This window comes from Canis lupus, chromosome 12, assembly GCF_011100685.1.
Source record: "Canis lupus familiaris isolate Mischka breed German Shepherd chromosome 12, alternate assembly UU_Cfam_GSD_1.0, whole genome shotgun sequence".
Taxonomy (NCBI): domain Eukaryota; kingdom Metazoa; phylum Chordata; class Mammalia; order Carnivora; family Canidae; genus Canis; species Canis lupus.
In genome coordinates, this window is record NC_049233.1 from 3248007 (window position 1) to 3274559 (window position 26553).

General features: G+C 51.4%; 1 protein-coding gene across 4 annotated transcripts; it reads right to left on the minus strand.

Annotated features, from left to right (window-relative positions):
- Nucleotides 1–1795: 1795 nt before the first annotated feature.
- IP6K3 (inositol hexakisphosphate kinase 3) lies at nt 1796–25643 on the minus strand. 4 transcript variants are annotated; one of them, XM_038553766.1, is made up of 7 exons: nt 25423–25643; nt 24268–24471; nt 15737–16073; nt 7973–8177; nt 6634–6809; nt 5359–5540; nt 1796–3472 (listed from the first exon to the last, which is right to left on the minus strand). In XM_038553766.1, the coding sequence occupies exons 3-7, from the start codon at nt 15933–15935 to the stop codon at nt 3005–3007; spliced, it is 1230 nt and encodes a 409-aa protein (XP_038409694.1). In that variant the 5' UTR covers nt 15936–16073; nt 24268–24471; nt 25423–25643; the 3' UTR covers nt 1796–3004. The 4 variants fall into 4 exon arrangements, with proteins under 4 accessions (XP_038409694.1, XP_038409693.1, XP_038409692.1 ...); XM_038553765.1 differs by having other exon boundaries at nt 24268–24524; XM_038553764.1 differs by lacking the exon at nt 24268–24471 and having other exon boundaries at nt 25423–25639.
- Between the last annotated feature and the right edge of the window lie 910 nt (nt 25644–26553).

Genomic DNA, 26553 nt, shown 5'->3' on the forward strand with positions numbered 1-26553 from the left:
CACATGATGGTATTCACCTTTTCATTACGTTATAAGGTTCTTAAGGATAACGACATGATCTTCACACACTTCCTTGTTTCTGGCACAGGTCTCAGCACTGTGCCGTATATACCAGGCACTGGGGAAATATTTATTGGTTGGATGAATGGAAGGAAAGGACAGAATAATGTAATCATAAATGAATGAGCTACTCAGCCAGATTTTTAAGTGTCTCCACTATCTGGGCTCACTCCATTTCTTTCCTCTTCATTCTACTACTCCCAACTACAAAATCCCCATTCTGGATGGGTTGGTCTGTTCAGACTCATGAGCATGCTGGACTTTTCCTTCTCTCCACTCAGCTCCTTCCCCATTCTTATCACCATTCAGGGCCTAAATGAAGTCCCACCCTCTCCAACAGTTTCTGTGATTTGTGTTTCTGTGTTAGCTGTGAGCTGACCTCTGTGAACTTTAGGATTGATCATCTGCACCACACAGATGAATCCTCTGTATCACTGGGTACCTTCTTTGTACGGTTTGTTGTTAGTTCACACGTGTTATTCTTGCCTCCTAGAATACTAGAATCTATGCTCCCAAGAGCTGGATCTTCTTCAGTGCTTAGCAAAAACAGGGAAGAGCTCCTTAGTTCAGTGTACTCTTAATGGTTACTGGATACTCCGGGCCCCCTCACCTCTTTTGCCATTTTAAAGTAAACTGCCATTGGATATCAAATGCATTCATGCTGACGATCTTCTCTTCTTCCCGTATCTCTCTGATCTTCTCCTTATGCCTGGATTTTCAGTGCTCAAGTGGACTCTTTCAGCTGGGTTAGCAAAGCCTTGTACACATTTCTAGACAGTGGTGACTCCTCTGAGCCCAGACTCCTCTGAGTCTGGGAAGCACAGTCTAAAACTGGTAGCCAGCTTTGCCCCTTGCAACAAACTCCACCTTTGTTGGTGACATCTTCAGGGGTATGTGGGATTTGGTCTGGGCCTCGAGGGCTTGGCAGAGGGGGAAGGCCTCCTGTGAAGGGCACTGTTGGATAAAGGACTGGCTGAGGGAAAAAGGGTCACGTGGACAGGAGCCAGGAGAGTGACATGCATGGCCAGCCCTGAAAGACTAATATTCTAGCTAACCGCCCCCACCCCCCATCTTCAGGCAGGTCCCACAATACCCAGGGCTGAGAACAGGGACAGGAATCAGAAGCTAAGGCAGGGAGCTCCAGATTTGATTGAACCAGATTTTTAAGCAAGGAATTGCCCTAGAAAAGGCAGTATTTAGGGCTCCATTTTGTCTTTAACAAATATTTAGTTTTTGGTTGACTTCTTTTTGCCACCCAACATACTTTGTCTCAGTTCTCCCATCATGAGTGCAGAGCATGCAAATTAATCACAATGTTACCTCAGCCACACATACTTAAGGAAGTTAATAACTTGCTTTGAAATCCATATAATATATCCTAAAATTAAACAAACAAAATTTTTTAATCCAAGCCACTCTTTCCTTAAGTGTGGATTTTGGAAGGTTGATGGTAATTAGCCATGAGAATACAAAAATTATTTAACTCTATGTTATAGAAAGTTCAGATAAAAGGACCACTTATGAGGTCTGGTACCATGTATCCTTGTAGATACATGGAAATACTTGATTAGCTACCGTTTTCCACCCAGGATCTCCAAAGGATTGTAGGAAATCAGTGAACTGTTCTTTCTTTCTTTTTTTTTTTTTTCCAGGGAACTGTTCTTGCTGTACACACTAGTCGCCCATAAATTGGAACTGCCATACAGTGTGGTGATCAGAATAAACAAACAGAAAGGGTAATAAGGCACACCAAATAATTACTGGTGACCTCAGCAATTTTATTAACAAATTTATTTCCCTAATTGGGTAACGTATCTTCATGCTCGACTCAAGGGCATTGTAATGGGTTTCCACACTGCAGAAGAACTAATTAATTAGGACTGTTTGCTCTTCCGTATTTACACTTGTCCACCAGTCTTGTAAACATTACACCTGGTTTCCTCGGCCCTCCAGCCTTCTCTCTCCTGATTCCCCCACCCTACCCCCAAAATAAATAAATAGAAAGCAAATAGTATAATTTAACATCAGTAGCTCATCCTTTCGTGCAGTCCACCCCCACTGGAAGCTGCATTTCATGGTTAGAGCCATTTTGTGGCCAGGATCTAGTCAAGTTATCGCTCCCAATAGGTACTTGGAAGTCTAGAAAGAGACCCTTGTCTCCATGGGCAAAAATGGAGAACCTGGGGTCTTGATTTGCCAGGGCTGTGTCTGGATTGCCCTTGCCCATTCAGACCCTCGGTAGGAAGCTGGTGAGATGGGCAGATCTGCCCCACTCCTTCCTGCCCCACCCAAATGCCTCTTGGGAAGGTAGGAGACAGTCATTCGTGAGCTCCAGAAAAATCATACACTTGTGAACTCACTGTTCAGGTCTTCTTCAAGTAGAGTTTTTTGCCTCATAGCTTGCCAAGACTTCAGTGTGACAACAAAAAAGCATTTTTGGGGCAGCCCTGGTGGCTCAGCAGTTTAGCACTGCCTTCAGTCTGGGGCCTGATCCTGGGGGCCCAGGATCGAGTCCCATATCGGGCTCCCTGCATGGAGCCTGCTTCTCCCTCTGCCTGTGTCTCTGCCTCTCTCTCTCTCATTGTGTCTCTCATGAATAAATAAATAAAATTAAAAAAAAAATTTTCAACGCAAATTCTCCAGAATCTTACTGTAATGCTGGCTTCTCTCTCATGCCGCAGCCCTCCAATGTACTGCAAAATGGTGCCATTTCACACTGACTGTCCAGTCTCCAATGACCAGCATTAGTATAAGATGCCAGCATACGTGGAATTCCCTCCAGAGCTAGTTTCTTTAGCAGCCAGTAATATACCTGCCATGTATGGCTTTTGAATGTGGATATAATTATTACAAAGACATCTAACAGTTTCTAGAGTACCCTGGCTGGCAGTAGGTCCCTTTTGAGATCTAGACTCCAAAAAAATCTGGATAGGCCCAACAAGCCTCATTCTCCCTCTTGAATATCCTGTAGGATCTGGATGAGGTTTTCTAGGCCAAAAATATAGCCCGGATCTGGTCCGTCATAAGTGGTGTGTTCGTTCCAGGAGCCTTTGTATGTTGTGTGAGCAAAGTCGATCATCCGGATGTCAACTTTGGTGAGACCTCCGGCAGAGATGCCATGGGTCGTCTGCGGAGCCTCCTGAGAATGCAGACCTCCTGGGGTCCTTTCTGGCAGCTCCTGCCCATCATAGATGATGAGGAGAGAGCTGGAGTAGAACCTATATGAACTCTGGCTCCTAATGACCGAGAGGAGGGCCCGGAGCTGGTGCTGGATGGGCTCCAGGAGCTCTGTCCGGAGGCGGGTTCCGTCATGCAGGAACTGATGGAGTGCTTGTCGGAACCCCTCAACGGAGAGTTTTCTTCCGTAATACTTGTCTTTGCAGAGAAAGTGCTTCTTATCAACTTGATAAACCTTATAATAAAAAAAAATGTGAAGAATTGCCAACTTAAGAACAGACTTGGAACTGCTATGGTTGCAGTGTCAGAAACTAATAGGATATATAAACAGTTTTCTGGGAGATGCAGGGCAAGCATGGCTGAAATGAATGGAAGGATGATCTTTCATCAAGCACCAGGGGATCTTTCACATTTCAAAATGCTTTCTGTGCAAGCTTTTAATAGGAATCCAGGGTCTAAATATTCTTCACCCCACAAAGGTGATCCTCCACCCAGGAGGAAAAGCTTTGGATCACCTTTCTTGTGAATTTCCAGTGTCATCCTCCAAATCATGATTTAAACCCTGGCTTCTGGCCCTCTTCAATTCAAATATTAGCAAACCCAAGCTAGAAAGCTTCAGTAGGAATCTGAAATCACAGCCAATGGCCTTGGAAAGCCAACTAGATTCAAATTTCCCTAATTAAGTTTATAAAGTCCTTTCTCTGCAGATTCTAAGGAAACAATCATGGCTCCTGAGGTAAAGCAGGGTTGACTGAAGATAAAAAGATCAAAAGACGGGCTGGATCAGGTATGGGTGGGGTTTTCAGGCAGCCAGCTCAGCTGAGGGGAGCCTCACAGCAGCCCCAGGAACTGGTGGCTCCTCCTTGGCACCAGCACCTCCTCTCCCCTGTCATGTCTTGGCCACCAGAAAGGAACAGATGGAGGAGATGCTGATGGGGGGTGGGGGGACAGTGGCACCCGCTCCCATTTCATTCAGATGGCAGAGGCAGAGGCTGTACCAAGGCCAGTGGCTAGCATGGCCGTGACTTGGCACACCTCTACCTGGCACACCTGGGAAGGGCAGCCCACACCTGGCCAAGATAGTTTCTCAGGTCTTTCCTACCTTCAGATTATGTGGTATGTTTATGGGAAGCCAGTGCTGAAAAAATCAGAAAGATATGATAGACTTGCTTTGGAGGGCTGAAGATGGGCTGCTAAATTAGCTGTCATAAATACATGACAGGTGTCATTGTCTAAATAAATCAGATCATTTTCAGAAGATTGGAGGTCCAGAGAGAGATTCCATTTACACCCCAAATCATCACACTCCATTCTCTTGAGGACTGCATTCCAAACCTTCCAAGGGACATCTGTGCAACAAATTTATAGACTCCACTTCCAGCTTCAAGGGTGGCAGTTTCAATTAAGGAAAGCTTTAACGTGTACCGTCAAATTGGTGTCTGGTTTTGCTTTGGGGAGATAGACTGCAAAATCAAACGAGTGGGGAAAGTTTATTTCTTCCCTTTCCTATAGCCCCTGCCACAGGCCACATCAGAGCTGCAAAACTGGGGTAGAGTCTGGGCAGTAAAAAATTAACTTTCCTTTGCCTCAGCAGGCTACGATCTGCTTAATTCATTAACCAGAACAGGTAGCAGACAACAACAACAACAACAAAAACCCAGAAAAGGTGGAGTAGGAAGAAGGAATGGCTTCTAAGAATTCAAAAAGCAGAGTGCTGTACAGCACTGGAGAAGGAGAGGGTTCAGCTTTATCTTTCAAGAGACTGAGAAAGTCACGGAGTGCACAGGGAAGCTCTTTTTCACGTCTCTCCCCAGCCCCTGCTCACACACTGTCATCAGAGGTCTGCTGTCAATATGGACAGGACCCATGTGGCCACTGGGAAATTTAAGCTGCCAGAGACCCTGAGACAGAGTTTAAAAAAAAAAAAAAAGTGACTTTTTGGCAGCACTTTCCTGAAAGGGGCTCTTATAGAAATCCCAGTATATCCTAGGGTAGATAGCGTTTCCTGCCTGGGCAGGCTGTGCCCAGCTGCCTCCTGTGTGGCTCTGTACACATAGGTGTCTGGGAGACACGCTCATCGCCCCACAGTGGACATGCCAGGATGCCCAGCCCTGCACCTACCTGCATGCCACAGATGCGCACGCCCAAGCAGGCCGAGGTGCTCTGCGCACACTTCCTCATGTGGCGGGCCTTCTTCTCCTCAGACACATCATCCCCGTGCTGCCGGGTACCCATCTTCAGGTCTAGGATACAGGGGTGCTTATATTGTGACACGACGTTTTCCAGCAGCAGAAACCCTGGTCATGCCAAGTTCAGGAAGGCTCCGCCGACATGAAGGCCACTGCCCCTACGGAGGCAGTTAGCATGCCTTGGCGGATGCCTGGGAACACAAAGCTAGCTATTCCTTCTCTTTCGGCTCCTTACAGACAAGCCCATCGTCCCTCTTAAGAATTCCAAGTATTAGCTTTGCAGGCTGCTTTAATAAGTCCATTTATTTAAAAAAAAAAGTCCATTTATTTAGGGGAGTTTATGACTATGTGAGCTTTCTTTTTCCTTTTTGCTCTGAGGTTGAAATCTAAATGCAGGCGTGAAATCCCTGGCAGACCATGCCCAATTTACATTTTATGGCAGAAAATCATAAGGCTAAAACCTTGAGTCACTGAACGGGCCAGTACCTTTTGGGAGAAGTAGGTTGATGTTAGCTTTGGAGATGAGTTGCAGGAATATTAATTTCAGCGGAGTAATTATCCTGCAAAAGCTTCTTAGGGATTAGGGCTGCAGATGTGTCTTAGTAAATACTGTGAAACCAGTCACCCGTCTTGCAGGAAGGAGCCCAGCGCTGACAAAGGGGGCGTTTCAAGCCTGCATGTACTCAGAACATGGCAGCCTGAGAATGAGGGAGGAATGTCTCCCTCACGGGCACTTCCCTGATGGGGGAACCACCCCCCTCACTCCGTCAGATCCATAGGAAGACATCTTCAGGGAGAATTTGGAGGGATAAAAGGGAGGCTGGGGTGTGGGGAACCGACCCATCCCTCTGAGCCTCCCACTGCCCCCACCCAGCATGGCAGTCATCATTCCTATCTGCACACACAGACCTCCCAGCCCAGCCCCCTCTGCCCAGGTGGCAGTGACACAGCCAGTGGCCTGACCATGGGCGCTGTGTTCAGCTCAATTTCCAGTCTGACTTCCCCACACTCTCTAATTTTTCTTTTGGAGGGATCAGATTTCTTCTAGGTCCTAGGTTTGAGGGCTTGTGCCTTGAAGTGTCCCTCACATCAGTCTCCCCACACTTCCCCCTCCCCTGGCCCTGTGTACACCCCGTCTGTCTGTCTCCACCACCCGCCTTCAATCCTCCCACCCTTTGATAGGTGGTAGGAGTGTGAGCAAGGATACGGTGCCGCTTGTTCTCTGGGTACTCGGTGCACAGGCGGGTCAGGTGGGCCTGATGGCACTGCAGGCCCCACGGGTTAAAGCTCCTCCTCTCAGACTGGTTCCCTTTAGCATCTTCCACCAGCGAGGAGACTTGGGCATTGAGTTGGAACTCGGACCTCAGGAGCGTCGTGGCCGGGCTATGGGAGACAGAAGCGAATGATAGGCCAGCAATGGCCAGAGGACTGGGGAAGGGTGCCCATCTCTGTGACTGGGCTCTCCAGGGTTGGGCCCTGACACGGACTGTCCCTGCCTACTCTCCAGGATGCCTGCAGGGCCTCTGTATGCCCCTCCTGCCCCATTCAGGCCCTGGGCACCAGATCAGTCCACACTGCAGCCCTGGCATGGCGTCTCTCAGAACCCCAGAAGAACTCATTAGGAAACGTCATCTCCTCCTTAGAGGGCTGAGGTGGTTTAAATTCACTTGTAAGTGACCTGGATTACTATTGTGCTATTGAGGCGACACAGCGTGGAGAGAGCAACCCTCCCTAGAATCAGAAGACTGGGGGTTTAGGCTGTGAGTGTGCCATGTCATTGTTCCCTTGAGACCTCAAAGTGTCCTCAGGGGTGGGAATCCTGGATCCTTGGTCCACCCTCTCTCCTGTCCTCTGCATCTTGGCTTTCCCATCTGTGAAATGGAGATAATCTGTACCCACTTCCTGACGCTGAGCCAAGAGGCTTAATTAGATCCGCTGAGCTCCTTGGGGAAGGGAGGTACTTTCATTGTATTAGCTCCCTTTTGTTTTCCAGAAATGTTTTATAAGTTCCCAGGGGTCCTTTTCATCTGAGAAAGGTCAGCTAACATTATCAGAGGTTTTGGAGACCTCTCTGGGATCTCGGGTGCCTTGAGCTGCCTGTGTCTCTAAGGTCCCAGGGGGGACTTCACTGACCTCTCCTTTTCCCTTCCTGATTGCTAGGGAAAGGTGATTTCTGACTGCCATTAGCCACTTTTCCTTTGTGTCAAGTCTTCTGGGTTTCTGCGTTGCCCCCACCCTCACACCCCACCAGAGACACTTCCTGGTCTCGGTGAAACAGGTATTTAATTAAACAAATATGTACTGAATGCCTGCTCTACATAGGACTCTGTACATGCGGCAGCTTCTGAGGTAAATACATCAGTCCTCCCTCTAAAACCACAGGAAAGAAAATCCATTCCTTTTCTGGGTCCCATTGCGCTTCTAGACAGAGACTTCATGTGAATCTCTCACTCCCTTGTCCCTACTGGGGAGCCGTTAGCTTTGGCGCAGGTGGGAGTGGTACTGGTCCCTGCTGGATTTCTGCCATCCTGCCACATGGCCCTCACCTCTCCTCGAGCGAGTGTGCCAGCTGCCACTGGGTGAGGGAGTGGGCGCCACCACTGCCGCTGGTGGTCTGCTGGAGAGTCTGCCATAGTGCCACTGCCGCCGACTCCGTGGAGACCTTGAAGGGCCCCCGGTTCTCCTTCAGCGGGTTGGCCACCAGGCTGAGATGGCCTCGGTTGTCTTTTTGGAGGTGCACCGTGATGGTGCCTGCAGAGCACACGAGGGAGGAAGGGAGGGGGAAACCAGATGGAATTTACCTGGTGGATGTGTTGCAAGAGGTGACATCCTTTTGAATTGTAGTTTAATGTAATGTCACTGATCAACCCCCCCACCCCTTCCCTAACTCTTCTCTCAAGGAAGAGTTATGGGGACTGTTCCAGAATGAGCCCAGGGCCATGGAACCTGCAGAAAATAGCCTTGGGCTGATCTGGGCACAGGCTGCGCTTCATTGCATCTCTCTGCCCTTTCATGCTTTGGACAAAGTCAGTCCCATACATTTTGTTCTCACTTTCTGGCTCCTCAGTAGTGGTACCTTCCCCGTCAAAACAGCTGTTTCCACGGGGCACAACCTGGCGTCACTGGAGCTGGTCCTCTGTAGGGAGGACCCCTCTGCCTCAGGGTGGCTGTGAGGGAAGTTGGGGCCCATCCCATTCCTCCCCGTTGCCTCCTTCATCATCCTTTCTCTCCCTTCCCTTTCCCTCTCTCTTCTTCCAGGAAGCCCACCTCAGACAGCCTTCCAGGACCTGTGTCACCTTCATTTAGACCCCCACCCCTACCCCTGGTCTCTGGCTTTAACACAGATGCCTGCCATCTCCTTCAGCTAGACACACAGCATGTGAATATTATTAATGGAACATGGTTCTTTGATAGGAAACAGGAGACTTGTAGGATTTCTCCAGCTACGGTAACTCCTGACTGTTGGTGTTTGTAATGGAGACACAACAGCCTGCTTCATTCGCTGCTTGTGAGAGTCAGAGTGCAAGGGAACCCAGTGGACAAATGTGCTAATTGGGCTTCTCCTCCGGGACATTGGCCAGGTCACGTAATTAGGTCTGGCACGAATGCCAATGACTCCGTGGCCACCCACTTTGGATTTCTTGCTCTGGTGGCACAGTCTAGGAGTTCCCTTGTGGAGTAGGCTTAGCATCAGAGCTAAGTGGGTGCCTGGCCTCACCCAAGTTCTGGTGGAGTCGGAGTTATACTCTTGCTGGTGGCATGGGAGACAGCCACACAGATGGCTTTGCAAGGACTGGATCTCTAGACTTCTTCCTGCAGCTGATGCCATGACTGTTCTATTGGCTCCTTCTGTCACCAAGCTACCCTCCACCTGTCCCCACCTTTCTCTGTGCCTGCAAGGCTGACCCTGTGGAGTGTACCAGTGGCTTCCTTGCCCCTGGTTTCCCAGGGGTTTGGCCAGTGAAGGACATTGGCAGGAGATGGGGTGGGGCAGGAGAAAGGTGGAGGTATTTATCCTACTGGTTCCCTTGGTGCTGCAGCATGATCCTTTCCTCTAGGGCCCCCCTCTTGCTGGGTCAGTAATACCGTTCCCTCTCTGTGGCCTTCGGGCCTAGGGGTGGTCACAGCCTTTCAGTGCTGCTGGCCCCTCTGTGCCTCATCAGCCCCCCCTTGTCCTCTTAATCCTGCATGCACTCCTATGAGCCGTCCCTTTGAAAATTCTCCTCATTTAAACCCCTTTCAATATACCACTCATTTTCTGCTGGCACTCTGACTGAGAGAAGGGGGGGCTGCACGTGATCATGTCCTCTCAAGTATTTATTTCCTCCCCCGGCCACTTGGTCACTTTCCTGGACATGTGGTAATTTCTGCTGCACCAGCACTCAGGGCATCTGATTTTCCTGCTTGTGTCCCTGCCCTGGCTGGTCAGTGCAGACGCTTGCTTTCAGGGCTGCTCTATAATTCAGCAAGTCACTCCTCAGGCCATCTGTGCCTAGCTCAGCGGTCTCTCCGGTCTAGTCCTGTCATCTCAGATTCCTGGTGCCCTAAATTTGCAGCCCAAGAGTGACATTCAGTTCTCTCTAGCTCCTTAAAAAGAATTCTGCTTTTCCTTAGCTCATGTCAGGCCCCTGAGTCTTGTGAATTAATAATGATACTACTAATAATACCATACGTGAACCTGGCATTTTGCGGTTTCCCTGAACACTGGCATGCATCCCCAGGTGGAGCCCACCAGAGGTGTTCCGCTCATGAGAACAGGGGACTGATGGCAGGTCAGAGAAAGAACCATGGTGGTAGTAATCAGTGCCAGGTGTCTGCTTCTGTGCTTTTCGTTTGTTACTACCTAGTTCTAGCAGGCCTGTGATGCCCTTGTCTGCGGTCACTGAGACTCAGAGAGATGGAATAAGGTGCCTAAGGTCACACAGTAGGGGTGGAGCTCTTGAGAAGGCCATGCTCCACGTGGGTATGGAAGAAGGGAGAAGCTGTAACACAGAGCTGAGGTCTTTAGCCTTTTATCGGGAGAGCAGTGTCGTCATGCTGTGTTTACTTGTGGGTAGGTGAGGAACACTCCTGCTGTGTCCCTATCAGATTTGTTTTGGCCAGTCTGTTCCGTGAGAGTGAACAGAGAAACCATGATCCCAGTACCTTAGAGGGTCATCAGTCCAGAGGGCTGGGAGTGCCAAGAGGCCCCAGGACATGGTGTTTATGTTTCCATTCCTAGTTCCTCGGCTTGGAGGGTTGCTGTGCTTATTCCCTGGAGAGGGCCTGACCCGGAAGCCAGCACCAGGTCCCAGAGCCGACCCCTCCACAGTGGGGAAAGGAGAGCGCTCTGGCTTCTGTGCTTGTCCTTGGGGAGCTTGGAGCCTCCCAGCTGCCTGGGGAGCCCAGGATGTGTGCCAGACAAGGGCAAGGCCCTTTTGGGTCTTGTAAAGGTCAGCTCACCATCTGGTCTTCCCCGTGGTGGGACTATGGTATCACTCTTGCCAGAAACCACTGTCTCGGGGAGCCCCCGGCCTCAGGAGGCCTCCCTGGAAGGACAAGAAATGTGACCTTCACCCACTTCTCTAGGCTCCAGCTCTTGTCTGATCTCATCAGATCTGAGTGTCTAAATAAATGGAGGTGAGCAGAGTTGCAAAATAGCCCCAATAAAATCCAAGTCATTTCTACTCCTCATATTGTCAGAGCTACCCAGCCAGACTCCATGGCCCTGCCTCCTTGCTTCGCCTTTCTGCACGCCTGTGGCTCTGTGTCTCTGCCTGTCCATCTTCCTTGCGTTTCCCACAGCCATCTCCATCTCAGCCCAGACCTTCCTCTGAAGCCCGAGACCTGTAGCAGATAGCTGCCTTGCAGACGACTTCAAGTTGCCAGCAATTCACCAAAGCAGCATATCAGTGGGATCAAGACTCCTTGGGGCTTGGATTGGTTTTTGGTCAGGAGTCATGTCGGTCCTGGCCCGGCTTCTGGCTTGCTTTGTATTTCCATGGGGGCTGGGCCTGCAGGGATGTGGGCTCCCGGCACTGTGCGGCCCCCGCCTGTTGAGCCTTGTGAGCCTGTCACCAGCCCCCAGGCTCCCCAACCTGCAGTCTTGCCAGCTGAGCGCACAGGAATGCTTACAGGCAAAAGTGTCGCCCAGAGCATCTCAGCAGTTTGGGTTGGCCAAGCAGCTTCCCTAGCCTCCAGGAATGTTCTGTCCTGTACGCATGTATGTATGTATGTATGTATTATTTTTTTAATTTATTTTTTTATTGGAGTGCAATTTGCTAACATATAGCATAACACCCAGTGCTCATCCCATCAAGTGCCCCCCTCAGTGCCCATCACCCAGTCACCCCAACCCTCCGCCCACCTCCCTTTCCACTACCCTTTGTTCATTTCCCAGTTTTAGGTATCTCTCATGTTTTGTCACCCTCACTGATATTTTCACTCATTTTCTCTCCTTTCCCTTTATTCCCTTTCACTAATTCTTATATTCCCCAAATGAATGAGACCATATAATGTTTGTCCTTCTCCAATTGACTTACTTCACTCAGCATAATACCCTCCAGTTCCACCCACGTCAAAGCAAATGGTGGGTATTTGTCGTTTTTAATGGCTGAGTAATATTCCATTGTATACATAAACCACATCTTCTTTATCCATTCATCTTTCGATGGGCACCGAGGCTCCTTCCACAGTTTGGCTATTGTGGACATTGCTGCTAGAAACATTGGGATGCAGGTGTTCCGGCGTTTAACTGCATCTGTATCTTTGGGGTAAATCCCCAGAAGTGCAATTGCTGGGTTGTAGGGCAGGTCTGTTTTTAACTCTTTGAGGAACCTCCACACCGTTTTCCAGAGTGGCTGCACCAGTTCACATTCCCACCAACAGTGCAAGAGGGTTCCCCTTTCTCCGCATCCTCTCCAACATTTGTGGTTTCCAGCTTTGTTAATTTTCCCCATTCTCACTGGTGTGAGGTGGGATCTCATTGTGGTTTTGATTTGTATTTCCCTGATGGCAAGTGATGCGGAGCATTTTCTCATGTGCTTGTTGGCCATGTCTATGTCTTCTTTGGTGAAATTTCTGTTCATGTATTTTGCCCATTTCATGATTGGATTGTTTGTTTCTTTGCCGTTGAGTTTAATAAGTTCTTTTTTTTTTTTGAGTTTAATAAGTTCTTTATAGATCTTAGATACTAGCCCTTTATCTGAGAGGTCATTTGCAAATACCTTATCCCATTTTGTAGATTGTCTTTTAGTTTTGTTGACTGTTTCTTTTGCTGTGCAGAAACTTTTTATCTTGATGAAGTCCCGATAATTCATTTTTGCTTTTGTTTCTCTTGCCTTCATGATGTATCTTGCAAGAAGTTGTTGTGGCCAAGTTCAAAAAGGGTGTTGCCTGTGTTCTCCTCTAGGATTTTGATGGAATCTTGTGTCACATTTAGATTTTTCATCCACTGTATTTATTTTTAAGCTCGTGAGAGCATCTGTTCGCCGGTGTCTGTAGTATGAGTCTGGCTTATCTGTTCACCAGCCAGACTTAGAAGTATGTCCTTGCATGTCCAAAGCTGACAGGTACGCTGGGAGGCAGAGGGATGCAGCCCTGAGATGCCGTTGTGCCGAGGAGCCCAGCAAAAGGCCCGGGCGTGCTCTTGGCATGGGGAGGCTACCCTTTGGAGTGACGTCCATGCCCTACATTCCCGGGTGCCATCAGAGCAGGGCAGTGAGAAGGGAGAGGCTGTGCTCCATGGCATACAGTGCCACTACAGAAACTGCCCCTCTCTCTAGGGCCCTTCCCATGGGGGAGAAAAAGGGAGGCCCCCTGTGGCAGTCCCCCTGACCTGAGGTCACCAGTTGAGTGACTGGGCAAATCACATCCCCTCCTTCATTGGGCTAGATGACCCCTGAGCCCCGGCATCCGAGGAGCCCGTCTCCTGGGTAACAGTGGCTGGTAGAGCAGGCCTTGATGGCCACAAGCCTACCCTTGGGAGCCAGACCTCGAAGCTCTGAATCCCAGCTCTGCCTCTCACTGGCTGCATGGCCTCAGGCAAGTCCTGTCACCTCTCTGGGCCTCCGTCTCCTCACCTGTGAAATGGGGATCGTAGTAGTACCTGCCTCAGAGTGTTGTTGTGAGGATTGAGTTGATAGTGGAAACCATTTACAGTGTGTTCTGCACTGAGTGAGCACCGACGGTTAGCTGATCCCACTTTTCTTATCTGGTGAAACGAGAACCTGCGCAGCCTGAGAGCCCTGGGAGGGACCTTTTCCCACCTAAAACCTGACCTCAGCCACCTGCTTCAGGCATCTGAGAGTGTGAGGGCTCTGGTTCTGGGCCTTTCTCTACTGTCTCCCTAGATGTGTGTTTCATTACGTGGTGCCTGGCCAACGGCACCCTGCAGATCACGTTCTGGCTGCTGAGTGAATCCACGTTTCTGCACCATGGAAACCTCATGTTTGGGAGTCACTCGAGTCCGTGGACCCTGCCTCACCCTCAGCAGGGCTATGTGGTCTCACCTGAGGGGTGTCCTGTGGTTCCCGACCCAGCCCCCTCCCGGCTCGTGTGGAAACACCATCCCCCAGGTGAAGCCCCAGGACAGAAGTTGAAGCATGTTCTGTGACCGCTGATACGTGCAGCTGTGATGCCTTGGCTTCAATTAATCTATCAAATTAGCAGGAGGTACCAGAGATGAGCCCGACCTGGATTGGGAGGCAGAGTATAGAGTAGGGGTCTAGACAGGAGACCAGTGCCTGAGGGTGCCCGAGAGTGGGGCTGCACTACACCCCCCACCGTGGAGGAATGGGCACGTGTAGACAGGACACAGGGAAGGCATCAGGATGGGGTCCTGGAGACTAAGCAGCCTCTTACATTTCCCTTCTTTGCCTGTGACTGCCCTGGCGGTCTGTCTCAGCTCCAGAGCTGTGTCCAACAAGCGTGAAATGCTGCGGGCAGGAGCCACCCCACGCAAGATCCTGCCACCCTTTTACTAGGTTGAGTTCGGTTGTGAAAGGACAGACGTTCATTCCAGTGGGCGCTCTGACAGGATGGGCAGTGACCCACAGCTGATGGGCAACACTGGCCTGCGGCTCCAGAGACCCCAGGGGAGGTATGCACAGACTGCACACCAGCCGTCTGCCCCTCCCTCTCTGTGTGTGGTGCTCATATACATCTATCTTGCCTCAGACTCTCGGAAGGTCTTGGCAAGCCAGGACTGAAGCAGTGCCTGGGGCTCAAGGCATATAAATGAATGAATGAATCTCACTCTGGGACATGCTGAATACAGATTCCTAGGCCCTGATCCCAGGGGTTCTGGTGCACAGATCTGCAAGGGAGCCTGGGAATATGCATTTTAAACGCCCCCCCCCGCCCCCCAATCAGCCTTGGTCAATCCCAGCACATACTCTGAGAAACACTCATAGGGCTAGGCCGTGTCCTTCCCGGTTATCTTGATCATTGAAATGCAAGTGAGTTTTTGACTGACTTATTTGGATTTCCTCATCACTTTTTTTGCAGATACTTAGATGACGAGCACAGAAGCTTATAGTCACAACAGTTAAAAACCTTTGAAAGAGGTCTTTTCTCTGGGCACTCATCATCCTGTTGAGGGGCTGGTGGCTGGCAGAGTCATGCCCTGAAGGCTGAGTGTGGACAAAAAGCCTGCCCCATGGACGCTGGCCAGCTGCCCAGAGTGCCCCTGCCTGGAGGTCCACAAATGGTGGCCCTCCCCACCCAGCCTTCACTCCCCTGAACCCACCTTGGACTCAGATCCAGAACAGACACTGCTCTCTGCCTCATTGCCCCCATTTTACCTGGAAGGCAGCCCATGGCCCTGGCTTGGCCACTATATGAGGATGTTCCCATCCCAGTTTCCTCAACATCAGGAACATCAGTTCCCATCAGTTTCCTCATCAGGTCCCAGCTCCTTCATGCCCTGACCCAGGCCTGAGGTTCCTGCCACCCACTTGGGTCCCCAGAGGGAGCTGAAGGAGGCCTCAGCCTGCCATGTCTTTCCCAGCCCTGGTCACAGGACCCAGCCGTGGCACTTCCGAAGCACAGGGTGGGGTTGGGGTGTCATTTTAGTCCATTCTCAGTTCCTCAAAGCCTGGTGGCTTGAGCTAATTTGTAGGGATGCCAAGTGGCATTAGACTCTGGGCCTGGAGGCTTGAAGAGTTCAGAGAAACTAGGACAGGGAAGGCCAACTGGTCTGTGGGAGAGGGGCATATCTCCATGGCAACTCTTACACACGCCACAGTGCCTGGGGAAGCAGTGGGTGCGTGCACACGAGCCCAGCCCAGTATGGCAGGCGCAGAGCCACGTCTGGCTGCCTGGACACTCACCTTTGTACTGTGGAGTGAATCGCTTCATGGCCAGAGGCAGGGATTCGTAGAACCTCTGCTCCTGGAAGATGAGGGGCTTGCATACCGTGTGCTCATCGTACTTCATCACGCTCAGATGCCCTCCGACCTGGTGCAGGAAGGGCTCTAGCCGCACGCCCACTCTGGCATCCCCAGCATCCGTGCTGTCCTGCACAACCATGTATCTATCCACAGGAAGAAGGTCTGGGGTAGAAGAGGCAGTTCCTGGACAGGAGGCAAGGCCGTCAGTGGTCCTCAGCTTTCTCCTTCTTGGCCTTTGTCACTGTCATAGCACAGCTGTCCTTCTGTCTGTGGGCCCCTGGAAAGCAGAGGAGGAAGGTGGAAATGGTGTGAGGGAGATGGTGTACTGAGAGGAACAGAAGGACCCACAGTTCCCAGCCACGACCCACCAGTAGTTGAACGAGACTCGAAAGAGGCATCTGTCACTTCTAGAATAATCTGTCCTAGGAAACTGGTAACCATGATTGCCTCCAGGAAGCCAGGATGAGAGGTAGACTTCTCTAAATACTGTTCTCTGCCCTTTGAATTTAAATATTAAAACATTTTTTTAAAAAAATCAAGCAGTACACATAACCGTAGGCATCCAGAGTACACAGATTGTCTTAACTCCTCATGTTGTGTTTCCTGCCTTCCTTAGGGAGTATTGGTCACAGGCCCAAGAAGAGAGCAGAGTCCCTGCTATCCAGGCACTCAGCCTCTTGCAAGGGCTTAGGGGGTACAGGAAAGCTTCATTTTTGTACAGCACAGCTGTGCACGTCAATCTACATCATGGCTTCACGACAGAATTGCTGTGTAACTTTGAGAAGTGACCAAACCTCTGCACCTCTGTTTCCCCATCTGTAGAATGAAATAATAAGGATACTTCATGGACTTAGGACAAAATTAAGATAAAGACTGTGAAAAGGTTAGCTGAGGGCCCAGAGCTAAGTACTCCATAAATGTAATTTATCATTGTTATTTCTAGCATTATTGCCATGGTAGTTATATCTTCCCAACAGCTCTGGGTTGAAAGGAAGGCAGACTTTCTCACTGCCGCTTTGCACACGAGAGAAGCAAGGTCTGAAATGCCTTGACCAGGCCCTGGTGCGGGCCAGGAGCGAGGCAGGAGGAAAGTGGAGGCTGCTTGTCTCTGGGCCTTATTCTCTGCTACCTGCCAGAGCTCCCCCTCCTCCCTAAGGGCAGGCTTGCTGGAACTTGGGGCTGGAAATGCAGCGCCGAAAGACATCCTGACTTTGTCTCAGGAGAGTGCCAAGGAGACAGTGTGAGGGGAGGCTCTTCTGGCCACATTTGTCCTGTCCTGTTTGAGAGGACATTCCTACAGGGGTGCCCATCACTGCCGAGTTATTAATACTCTCTCCTCTGTTGGACTCCCAGCCAAGGATGCCTCCAAGCTAGGCAGCACTGGACATGATTAATGCCCTGAATGACCTTCAGTCCAGACCGTCGGCATGGCCAGCTGGCTCCATGCATGGAGTGCCTATCAATTTGTTCAGGACCCCAGCTCAGAGAGCTTCCTGCCACCCACCTGTACCTCTGGCACCAGGTGGCGCTGAAAACCTCAGCCTGGCCCATTTATTACCCCCTCACCCCCTAGGGGTGTCTCTCTCTTTCTCTCTCTCTTTCTCACATTAGCTACTGTCTTTTGGGCCACAGAGTGCCTGCCCCTTTAGGAAGGGAGAGGTGTTTTGCCTGGTATGTGCATTTGCTTTGCTGGATGTAGGATGAGGCTTCTAAGAGCTGCCTGTATGGCTGGAGCATGATGGGGGAGGTTAGGGTTGCTGGGCCAGGTATTAGGGGTTCAGGGAGCCTGAGGCCTGATGGTAAGGGGCTGTGCTGACACCACAGCCTAGGCCTACCCTGGGTCTGCTCTCAGACTGTAAAGAAGGAGCCCCACTTGAGCCTGTTCCATGAGCTGAGAAGCCAGTAGGAGGCATCTCGATGCAGATGCAAATCAGAAATTGGCTCAGGGATAAGTTGATATATGACAAGATAGCACAACTGCTTGGCAAACCCAGCCCTACTTGCAAATTTGGTGAAGGCAAGAAAGAAGAAAGAAGAGAAAACCAAGGTGGCCCAACACCAACTAACCAGGCCTGGCCTTGCCAAGGCAGCCCAGCTGTGCCGATGTGTCCAGGTGGTATCCCAGGCGAGCCCTCATGCTCCCATGCCAGCAGCCCACCACCCTCCCTCCCCACACTCCTCTCTCCCTAAGGAGCCCTTAGGAGATCAGTGTCACCTTGCAGTGGTGGTGTGGGAGAGGAAATAGCAATAATTGGTAATAAAGTCAGAGAGCTTGCTGGGTGCCAGGCAATGTTCTAGGTGTGTTGTATAGATCAACTCCTTTAACCTTCACAACTACCCCATGAGGTAGTATTATCAGCCTGTTTCAGAGATTGGGAAAACGAGAGGTTAAATAACTTGCCTACTGCCTCCCGCCAGTAAGGAGGGAGCAGGGATTTGAACCCAGACACTTGTGCCCCATAGCACACTTACCCACCATGCAGCAGGGGGGTTGAGGGCTACTGTGTATTCACTTTGAAAGTCAGAAAATTGACCCCAAGGAGACTGGAACTTGGCCAAAGTCACCTGTAAGTCACTGGCTCTGCTGGGACAGGACACAGGTTTCCTTGTCCCCCAGGCCTGTCTCTCCTCCAACCTGATGGAGTAAGTGCATGTCCCAGTGGTGGGTGGGCTCCGCACCTCTACAGAAACCATCGTGGCAGGTCAATGCAGGGCTGGGGCTTGGTGTTGACTTTTTTGGGACTCTTTGGCTAGGGGTTTCAACAAGACCCAAGAGGCACTGTCATTCCCAGATGTTCTCAGGAGCCCTGCCTGAACCTTCTTAGAGAGCAGAGAGCAAGCCAGGGGCATCCAAGCAGCCCATGGCACAACAGTGCAAACTTAGGGTGAGTTGATAGTGATGGGGTATCTGTTGGGTAGTCAGCCTATACTTCTAAAACTCTAGATTTGGGGCACCTGCCTGGCTCAGTCAATAGAGCATGTGACTCGATCTTGGGATTGTGTGTTTGGGCCTCGTGTTAGACATAGAGCTTATTTTTTAAAAAATGTTAAAAAAAAATCTAGACTCAACAGGTAGGGAAACTGGGGCTCTTCCTCTCACGCGTCATCTGAAGGTATAGGTGAAGCGATATCTGAGGGTCCTCCTACTCCTGAGCTGTATGGTTTGTGGTTCTGACACAGGTTGGTGAGGTTGGTGGGAAGGGCAGAGGAGGATTAGGGCGGTGGCCTCAGCCCCTGAGCTAGGCAGGTGGGTTTGCTGCTGCTCAGGGAGGCACTCTGTGGCTTCCCATTGGCACTAATGCTGACCTTCCATTCCCGAGGAAGCTTGAGGTTGTTCTCTGTCACCGTCTTTGTTGTGCAACCCCCCATTCTCTGGAATGAGTTAGGGAAGACCTCCATTCTTCCCAGTCCTCCCTCAGAAGTCCCAAGTAAATAATTCAAGCTGACAGGTCTTTCTCAACCCAGACCTTCCCTTTGCTACATGCAGGTACGTCTGTTATATGCATGGGCCGTGGCCTTTGATCAGTGCTCTGTTTCCTCAGAGCACTGTGCAGGGAGTCAGGAGCCCAGATCTGTTGCAGGCATTCCCACTAGCCTCATGAGGCCCCTAGGATGAACTCCTAATGTTCATCTGAGTCTTGATTTCCCACCCACTGCCATAGCCTTGTCATGATACTCAGATGACAAAATGCACAGAATTCCTTTGTGAAGTCCTCTTCCCAAGTGTCTCTGCCACCGAGGCTTGTCACTGCGTGGGTTATTCTCAGGACTGACTCAGCTAGGGTGCTGGGAGGCAGGTGAGGCACCCGCTTGAGACAGGACCTTCCGCTCCCTCTAACACACTCACTGAGTACACTGGGCTCCCTTCAGTGTGTCAGAGGGAGACAAATGTCCTTTCTCCAGCCCACACTTCCCCCTGTAGCCCCACAGCCGGCCCCTCACCCAGCATCCCACCCTAGTGTTCTTGGGGAGGGAGAAATAGGAGACAGGGAGGGAGGGTGGGCAGGGAGGGAGATGCCCCAAGCCAGAAGAGTTCAGCTGAGAGCCCCCTCCCCAGGAGTAGTGAACAAATGACCTCAGGTCCCTGTGTCCTCTTCTGTCACTGGGTTGTGTCCTGAATGAAAAACTCTGGGCTCACTCCAGGAGACTCAAGGGCTAAAATCCCTGATGGGCCCCACTGTCCAGCTGGTGATTAAATGAGCCCCTCCTCCCCCGCCCCGCCGTGGGGCTGCCTCGGTCATTGCAGCCCCTTGGGACCTGAGTGACAGCCAGCCTGCCACAGGGTTGCAGGACACTCCCTAGACTGAAAGGAGGGTCATGGACAGCAGGGCCTGGGTTTGTATTTGGCTTCCAGAGTGGGGACAGATGACAATACCAGTGATGCCAGACACAGGGACAGAGGCCACCAGCAGGCTGAGGGGAATGAGTGCCTCGTGGCTCATCACTACCAGTTGGCACATTTTATTTCCTGAGAGTCTGTGTATATAATCTCTGCTGCATGCTAAACCCGGGTTCATTAAAAATTACAGAAGCTCTGCCCCTTTTTAAGCCTGCCGTTCCCATTGTAGGGAAGATGGCAGGCAAGACCACAAATCAAACTTGTACCAGTTCAAACTTAGACGAAATTCGTCATGAACTGTATCTTATGAGAGCCTGTCAGCTCCTTATATCTGGAGACAAGCTGGCTGACTGTGGTCATTGTCAGCGCTGTTCACAAATAGTCTGTTTTTTTCCTGTGGGAATGTGGTATGATTGCGCTTCCCTTGCCCTTTGAAGGTAAGTGCAGCCACGTGATTTGCTTCTGCCGACATGATGTGCATGGTAGTGACAGATGTCATTTCCAGTGGGAACTTTAAGGGCAAGTCATTGCCCATGTCCTCTCTCTCTGGCCCATCTCAGAAGCACCATCACTCCCTGAGTGACTGACTATACATGTTGGATATGTAGCCTGACAGAGAAATACATCTCTGTGCTAGTAGGCCCCTGTGATTTGGGGGTGGTTTGTTATGCAGCACAGCCTCATGCTTCCTGACCAGTGCACCAGCTCACAGCCAGATTCCTATCATGGAGCCAGGAAGTGGAAAGTGACCTCACTTGAACCAGGCAGTCAGATACTTCATGCCCAAATATATCCTATATAATAGTAGCCTCTCCTATGAAGCATCTCCTGTGGATCACTGGCTTTATAGTCACTATCACCATTTCTGAAGAGAATCACTCTCAGGTGGGGAACCTGAGGGTCTGAGACGTTGAAGACCTTGTGCACAGTTAGAGGAGCTACTGAGCACTCTAGCTGGGATTCAAGACTGTCTACTCTAAAGGCCTCAGGGCTGGGATCCTGTCTGAGGCCCTCTTCATGCTGTGTGCCTCAGTGGCCTACATCAGACATGAGAGCCTTCCAGGAGCTCATACCCAGCTGGGTGGTGCACTGCTGGTGGAGGGTCTGATGGGGTGCTCGGCACTGTGGATTTGCAGGGCCAGGGGCAAAGGGCTGCTGCCTGAGGGACGGTCTAGAGCCTCCCAAAGCCACACCGCCACAAGCATCATCTTTAGACCAGAACAGTTATACTCTTGGAGCATGATAACCTCTCAAATGTATATGAACACTTTGGAGATTACCAAAATACAGATTCATTTAAAGGCACTATTTGAGTTCCTAGTAGTTTTTATCATCATTTTCTCAATCAGTGGATACTAAAAGTATAATGATTATCGCAGGAGGACTCGTAGGGAACAAATTATGTTGAAATGGAGTCCTAGTTGAAAAGGTTTAGGAGAGGTACTGCTGTCATCTGTGACAGGCATGGTGTCACACTTCCAGGATAGGGTCTGAGCAGGGGGAGATGCCAGCTGTGCCTGTGTCTGGGGGAGGCTGAAAAGGGCCTGTCTCAGGAGAAGAGGGGACGCAGGAAGCAATAGGGAAGTGGCCAGGGCTGGCCAGGAGACCAGAGGGAGGGCTGTGAGTGGCAGTAACCCTGGCTTGCTTTACTTGCTGGCCTAGAGGGGTGGAGAGAAGGCCTGGCCACCCAGCCCAGGGGAGCGCCTGTCTGGTCCTGCTCAGGCCAAGGAGGAGGGGGTTGCCTGAGAAGGTGAGGTGAGGAAGCCTTCAGGATTGCATTCCAATAAATCTGGCGGGGCAGGAAGTGTTTTGGGAAGAGATAATTAAGAAACAGCTTGGGGCAGCCCCGGTGGCGGTGGCGGTGGCGCAGCGGTTTAGCACCGCCTGCAGCCCGGGGTGGGATCCTGGAGACCGGGGATGGAGTCCCACACCAGACTCCCTGCATGGAGCCTGCTTCTCCCTCTGCCTGTGTCTCTGCCTCTCTCTTCACTTTCTCTGAATGAATAAATAAATAAATCTTTAAAAAGAAAGAAAGAAACAGCTTGTATCAAAAGAAGACTGCAGTATAAGATGTGTCAGGCTGCAGATTCAAAAGCAGCATGGTTTATGGCCTGCCCTCTCTACTCTGAAGCTCTACTGTACATTTCGTAGGCCTGCTGGAGCCAGAGATTTGATACAAGTACCTTTCAATGTCTTTGTGATGCCCAAGGGAGCATTTTTTAATCTATTAGAGAAGAGAGGACCTGAAAACCATTTAAAACTGCTTAGGTTGTAATGGGCAAGAGGATTTTGAGTTTCTCATGTGGCAGAGGGTTGTGTATCATCTGGGGCCATCCAGGCTGGGAAAGCACAAGATTATTTTCTGGGGGAAAAAGCCATGTTTTAAAATCCACTCTAAAAATGACTCAAGGGCTGTAGGATGGCGTGCCCTCCATCTGTGTGGTCCTCTACCCAATGGGATCAATACCGAACACTGGGGGACTTCACACATCACCTTCTCAGCCATGGCTGAAATATGTGGCTTTGCGGAGCATCTGTTCCCCAGGGAAGGCCTGATAGCCAGAACCACAGAGAAATGCTTCATATTCCTCCGTCACACAAACTTATTTCAGGGCTGATTTTATCCTTTGAGAGAAGTTTTTTTCCTCTCCTTTTCCTTTAACATGTAAAATCTCCCAATGTTCCTCCAGTTTGAGGACCAAATGCGATTTTAATATAGCGATTATTAGTTTAGAAGCCCTTCAGCCACTGACAAATGTCCTTAGCAGCAGCAGCAGCAATGTTCTGAGCTTGCTGTCAGGGCGGGAGACGCATGGGGCAAAGATGACTCAAGAATCCCAGTGCCACTGGAAGGGCTACTCCGGGGGTGGCTAAGGCTGGAGGCTTCTTCCTCCCTCACCCCTATGGTATCTTAACCTCGTGACAGCATCATGGGCCCTCGGGTACCTTGGGCATGGTTACTGATGGCTCTAGCAGCATTCCCTAATTCCCTTAGGACCTGACCCCCTAGAAGCTGCATCTGGGATCTTGGAGGCTGCTTACCACCCAGACAGGCACATTTCCCAACCTCCGACACCCTTCCCCAGGCCTCTACACCTTTCTCTAAGTACTGTGATCAGCAGCCACCTGCCTTACATAAGAGGCCTTTGAGCTAGACAGGAGGTTTTGTCAGTGGTTAGCATGGCAACTTTATGGCTGCAAGAAGAAACATCCTTTTAAGGTTAAAATGTAGCAATGGGTGGAGCAAGCGTGTGAGCGTGCAGACGAATGTGTAAGTGCATGTGTTCGTGAGAGCGAGAGGTCCTGATGCTGCAAGACCACCGGGTGGAACGGCCCAGTCCGCCGAGCCAGCCTGTTCAGGGAGAGCGCGAGCGGGCCTTTCCCCAGCAGAGGGCAGCAGCAGACATGCCAGCCCAAACTCCACAGCCAGCCCACCCGCCCTGGCCCTCTGCCAGGTCACACATTCCGGACCTGGACTTGCTGGGCCTGTCCTCAGAGAGCCCAGAAGGGCGGCTGAGAGGCCCCTGCCTTTCCCAGGGGCAGTTTTTCAAGAGCTCAGGAGTTACCTTCAAGGTCGATGTCCTTCCACGTTCCGGTCTCCTCTCACTTCACCCTACTTTTTCTCAGGGGTGTCTGGTTGCAGGGGAGCTTCCTGCCCTTGATGAGGCGTGTTCTGAGGAGTGGGGTGCCTGGCTCCATTCAGAGGGTGAGGGACCCCAAAGCTGGTGATATGGCTTGCCAAAGAGGGGTTTGCGCGTAGGACCTAGAGGGCATATCCCAGCTGAGAGGAACGTGGTCCTCAGCAGCACCCTGGGAGGGTCCCAGGGGCCTCAGGCCCTTTGCAGTGGAGGAGCTTCTCAGATCCTCGATAAGGAGCTGGCTTTGGGGAGTACGGCACAGGAAGGGACTAGGAGACCTGGCCCTGCCTCAGATTCCCTGTCCCTTTCTTTCTGGGCCTCAGTTGCTTGTTCTATACTGAGAGGTGTCTGACTCAGCCAGATTCTCACTCCTGTGGGATGACTGGCCCTTTCATTTAGCAGGTCAGTGTGGTGATGGGTAGGCGGGGCGGGGGTGGGGGGTTGGCAGGGACACTTTCAGATTGGGGACTTAAAAGACATACAGACCCACATACCTTGATTGTATCCTGGTCCAAACAAAGCAATAAAAAACACCCAGGGGGCCATCGGGGAAATATGAATATGAACTCCACGTGGACATTCTTCGGGAGGTGTTCATTTTGTCAGTGGGATAATGGCCATCGGGGTTGTGTAAGAACCTCCTGAGGTACTTCAGGGGGAATGCTCTGATGTCCAAAAATTGCTTCAAGTACTTTATCCTTAGGGTAGTCAATGAAGCAGATATGGTAAAGGTCACACAACCATGTGAATCCTGGGGTAGGATATGCAAGAGTTCATTATATATCATTCCCCCTGCTGTTTCCTGTAGGCTTAAAGTTTTTCATGGTAAAAAGGTTAAATTATAAACTGGTAGCTTTAAAAATCTGTAGAAGCCTGGGCCCTGCCCCAGGGGATCCGAATCTCTGGAGGGGGAACCTGGGATGGATGTTTTTAGATCCCCTGGAGGTCCTGAGGACCATGACAGGCTCAGACAGGTTCAGGTCTCAGATTTACTGAGGTCAAGAAGAGTCCATGGGGAGGGGCTCCCCAAAACTGTGCCACCACCCCAGGCAGGGGCCCTCGGCAGTCCCCGTGGTCAACCCGCACTCCACGGGGGCACCCGATACCCAGGCCATAGGCCCACTGCCCACAGGCTGAGGTCATCCTGGCTTCGTGCACCCCTCCCCCGCCATGGAGGGTGGGGCTGCCGGGACAGGACACACTGTCCCTGGAGCCCAGGGGGTGCTGCCTGCTTCTCCCCAGACAGCTGCCTCTGTGAAGGGTTAAACGGTGGGAATCATTGGCTCCCACCCCTGTACCTGCCACCCAGCTTCCTCTGCAGGCCCAGCTTGCGGAACCCACCCTGCCTACGTGCAGGAGCCCAGGTTAAAGACTCCTGGACAGCCTAGGAAGGCTGGGATGAGTGACTCCAAGGGCAGGGCACAGAGATGAGAGACAAGCAAACAACAGAATTTCTGCTGTGAGCCAACCCAGCAGCACCCCCACATACACAGTTGTATAGACGCGCATAAATGAGCAGGCTGGCACCTCCATGGGGTAGACCCCTTGTTGGGGGTGGGGGGCTGTCCTGTCCTGGGTGGACCCTCACTCCCACACCGCCAAGAGCTCCACGAGGCCCTCCCCACCCTATCCACTGAGGCAGCACTCACCAGGGCCTCCTTCCTGGAAGCACAGCAGGGAGTGTGTGGAAGAGAAGGTCCAGTGGAAAAGAATCTCCTTCGGTGGCTGCCGACTGCTGGCCCTGAGCAGAGGCCTTTCCCGGCGCCCCAGCACAGAGAGCTCACTGTCCACTACGGCGCTGGTGGAGAGGTCTGCCTAGACCCAGGTCCGCCCAGCGGGCCTGGGATGGGAGGTCACCTGACCCTTGGGAAGGGCTGGCAGGGGCTGACGCGTCCAGCTGTCAGCTGGTGTATGGCTGCTCCGAGCAGGGGAGCAGGGCCTGCGGCCTAGGAGGGCATGTGAATGAGGAGGAGGAAGAGGAGGAGAGGCCTGAGAGGGAGAAGCCTTATGCTCTGCTGCCTGGTTGGAGGTCAGGCCCTGTGCACCAGGGCCAATTGCATGAGGTCCCCAGTGGTTTTTTGATTCCTTGAGGTAAGGCTAGGCTAGGGAGTCTTTTTTCCCTCCCTTCACCCTCTTCCCCACAACTTTACTGTCAGCTTGCCCCAAGCTGTCACTCCGGCGAGAGGGAAATCAGGCAGGAAAACAGCAAGCCAGTCAGCACTCCATCAGCTTGAAAACAATCAGTCAAATAGTTTTTGAGGCCTTTGCTGGGCTGCCCCAGGAACCTGCCAGACCAGGGACTGTTGTCAGGAGATCACAGAGCAGGTGTTGGAAAGGGTATTCAGCAGGTTGAAGGGCAATTCCAGTGTATTTGGTATTCGAACATGGAGCTTAGGGGGGGCCCCTTGCCCAGCCTGGGGGGAGCAGGGAAGGCATCCTGGGGGAAGTAACCATTGGATAAATAGGATCATCCGGGTTGGGGTGGAGAGGGTGGTGGGAAGAACATGCTCGCTAAGGGAAGAGCACATGCAAAAGCCCAGAGGCAGCAGGGAACAGGGTGATCTGGGAGTTGGAGGCTTTTGGAGCATGCAGGATGTGGGGAGTGACGACAGATGAGGCTGGGGTGGGGGAAGTGCACCTTACAGGTCTCTAACCTTGGCTTCTCAGGAGAAACTGAAGGGCATTACATCAGGAAGGGCCAGGCCCAGGTTGGCGTTTTGAGCAGAGTGGATGCTTTGAGGAGAGTAGGTGAGGGAGGCATGATCAAAAATGGGCAGGCA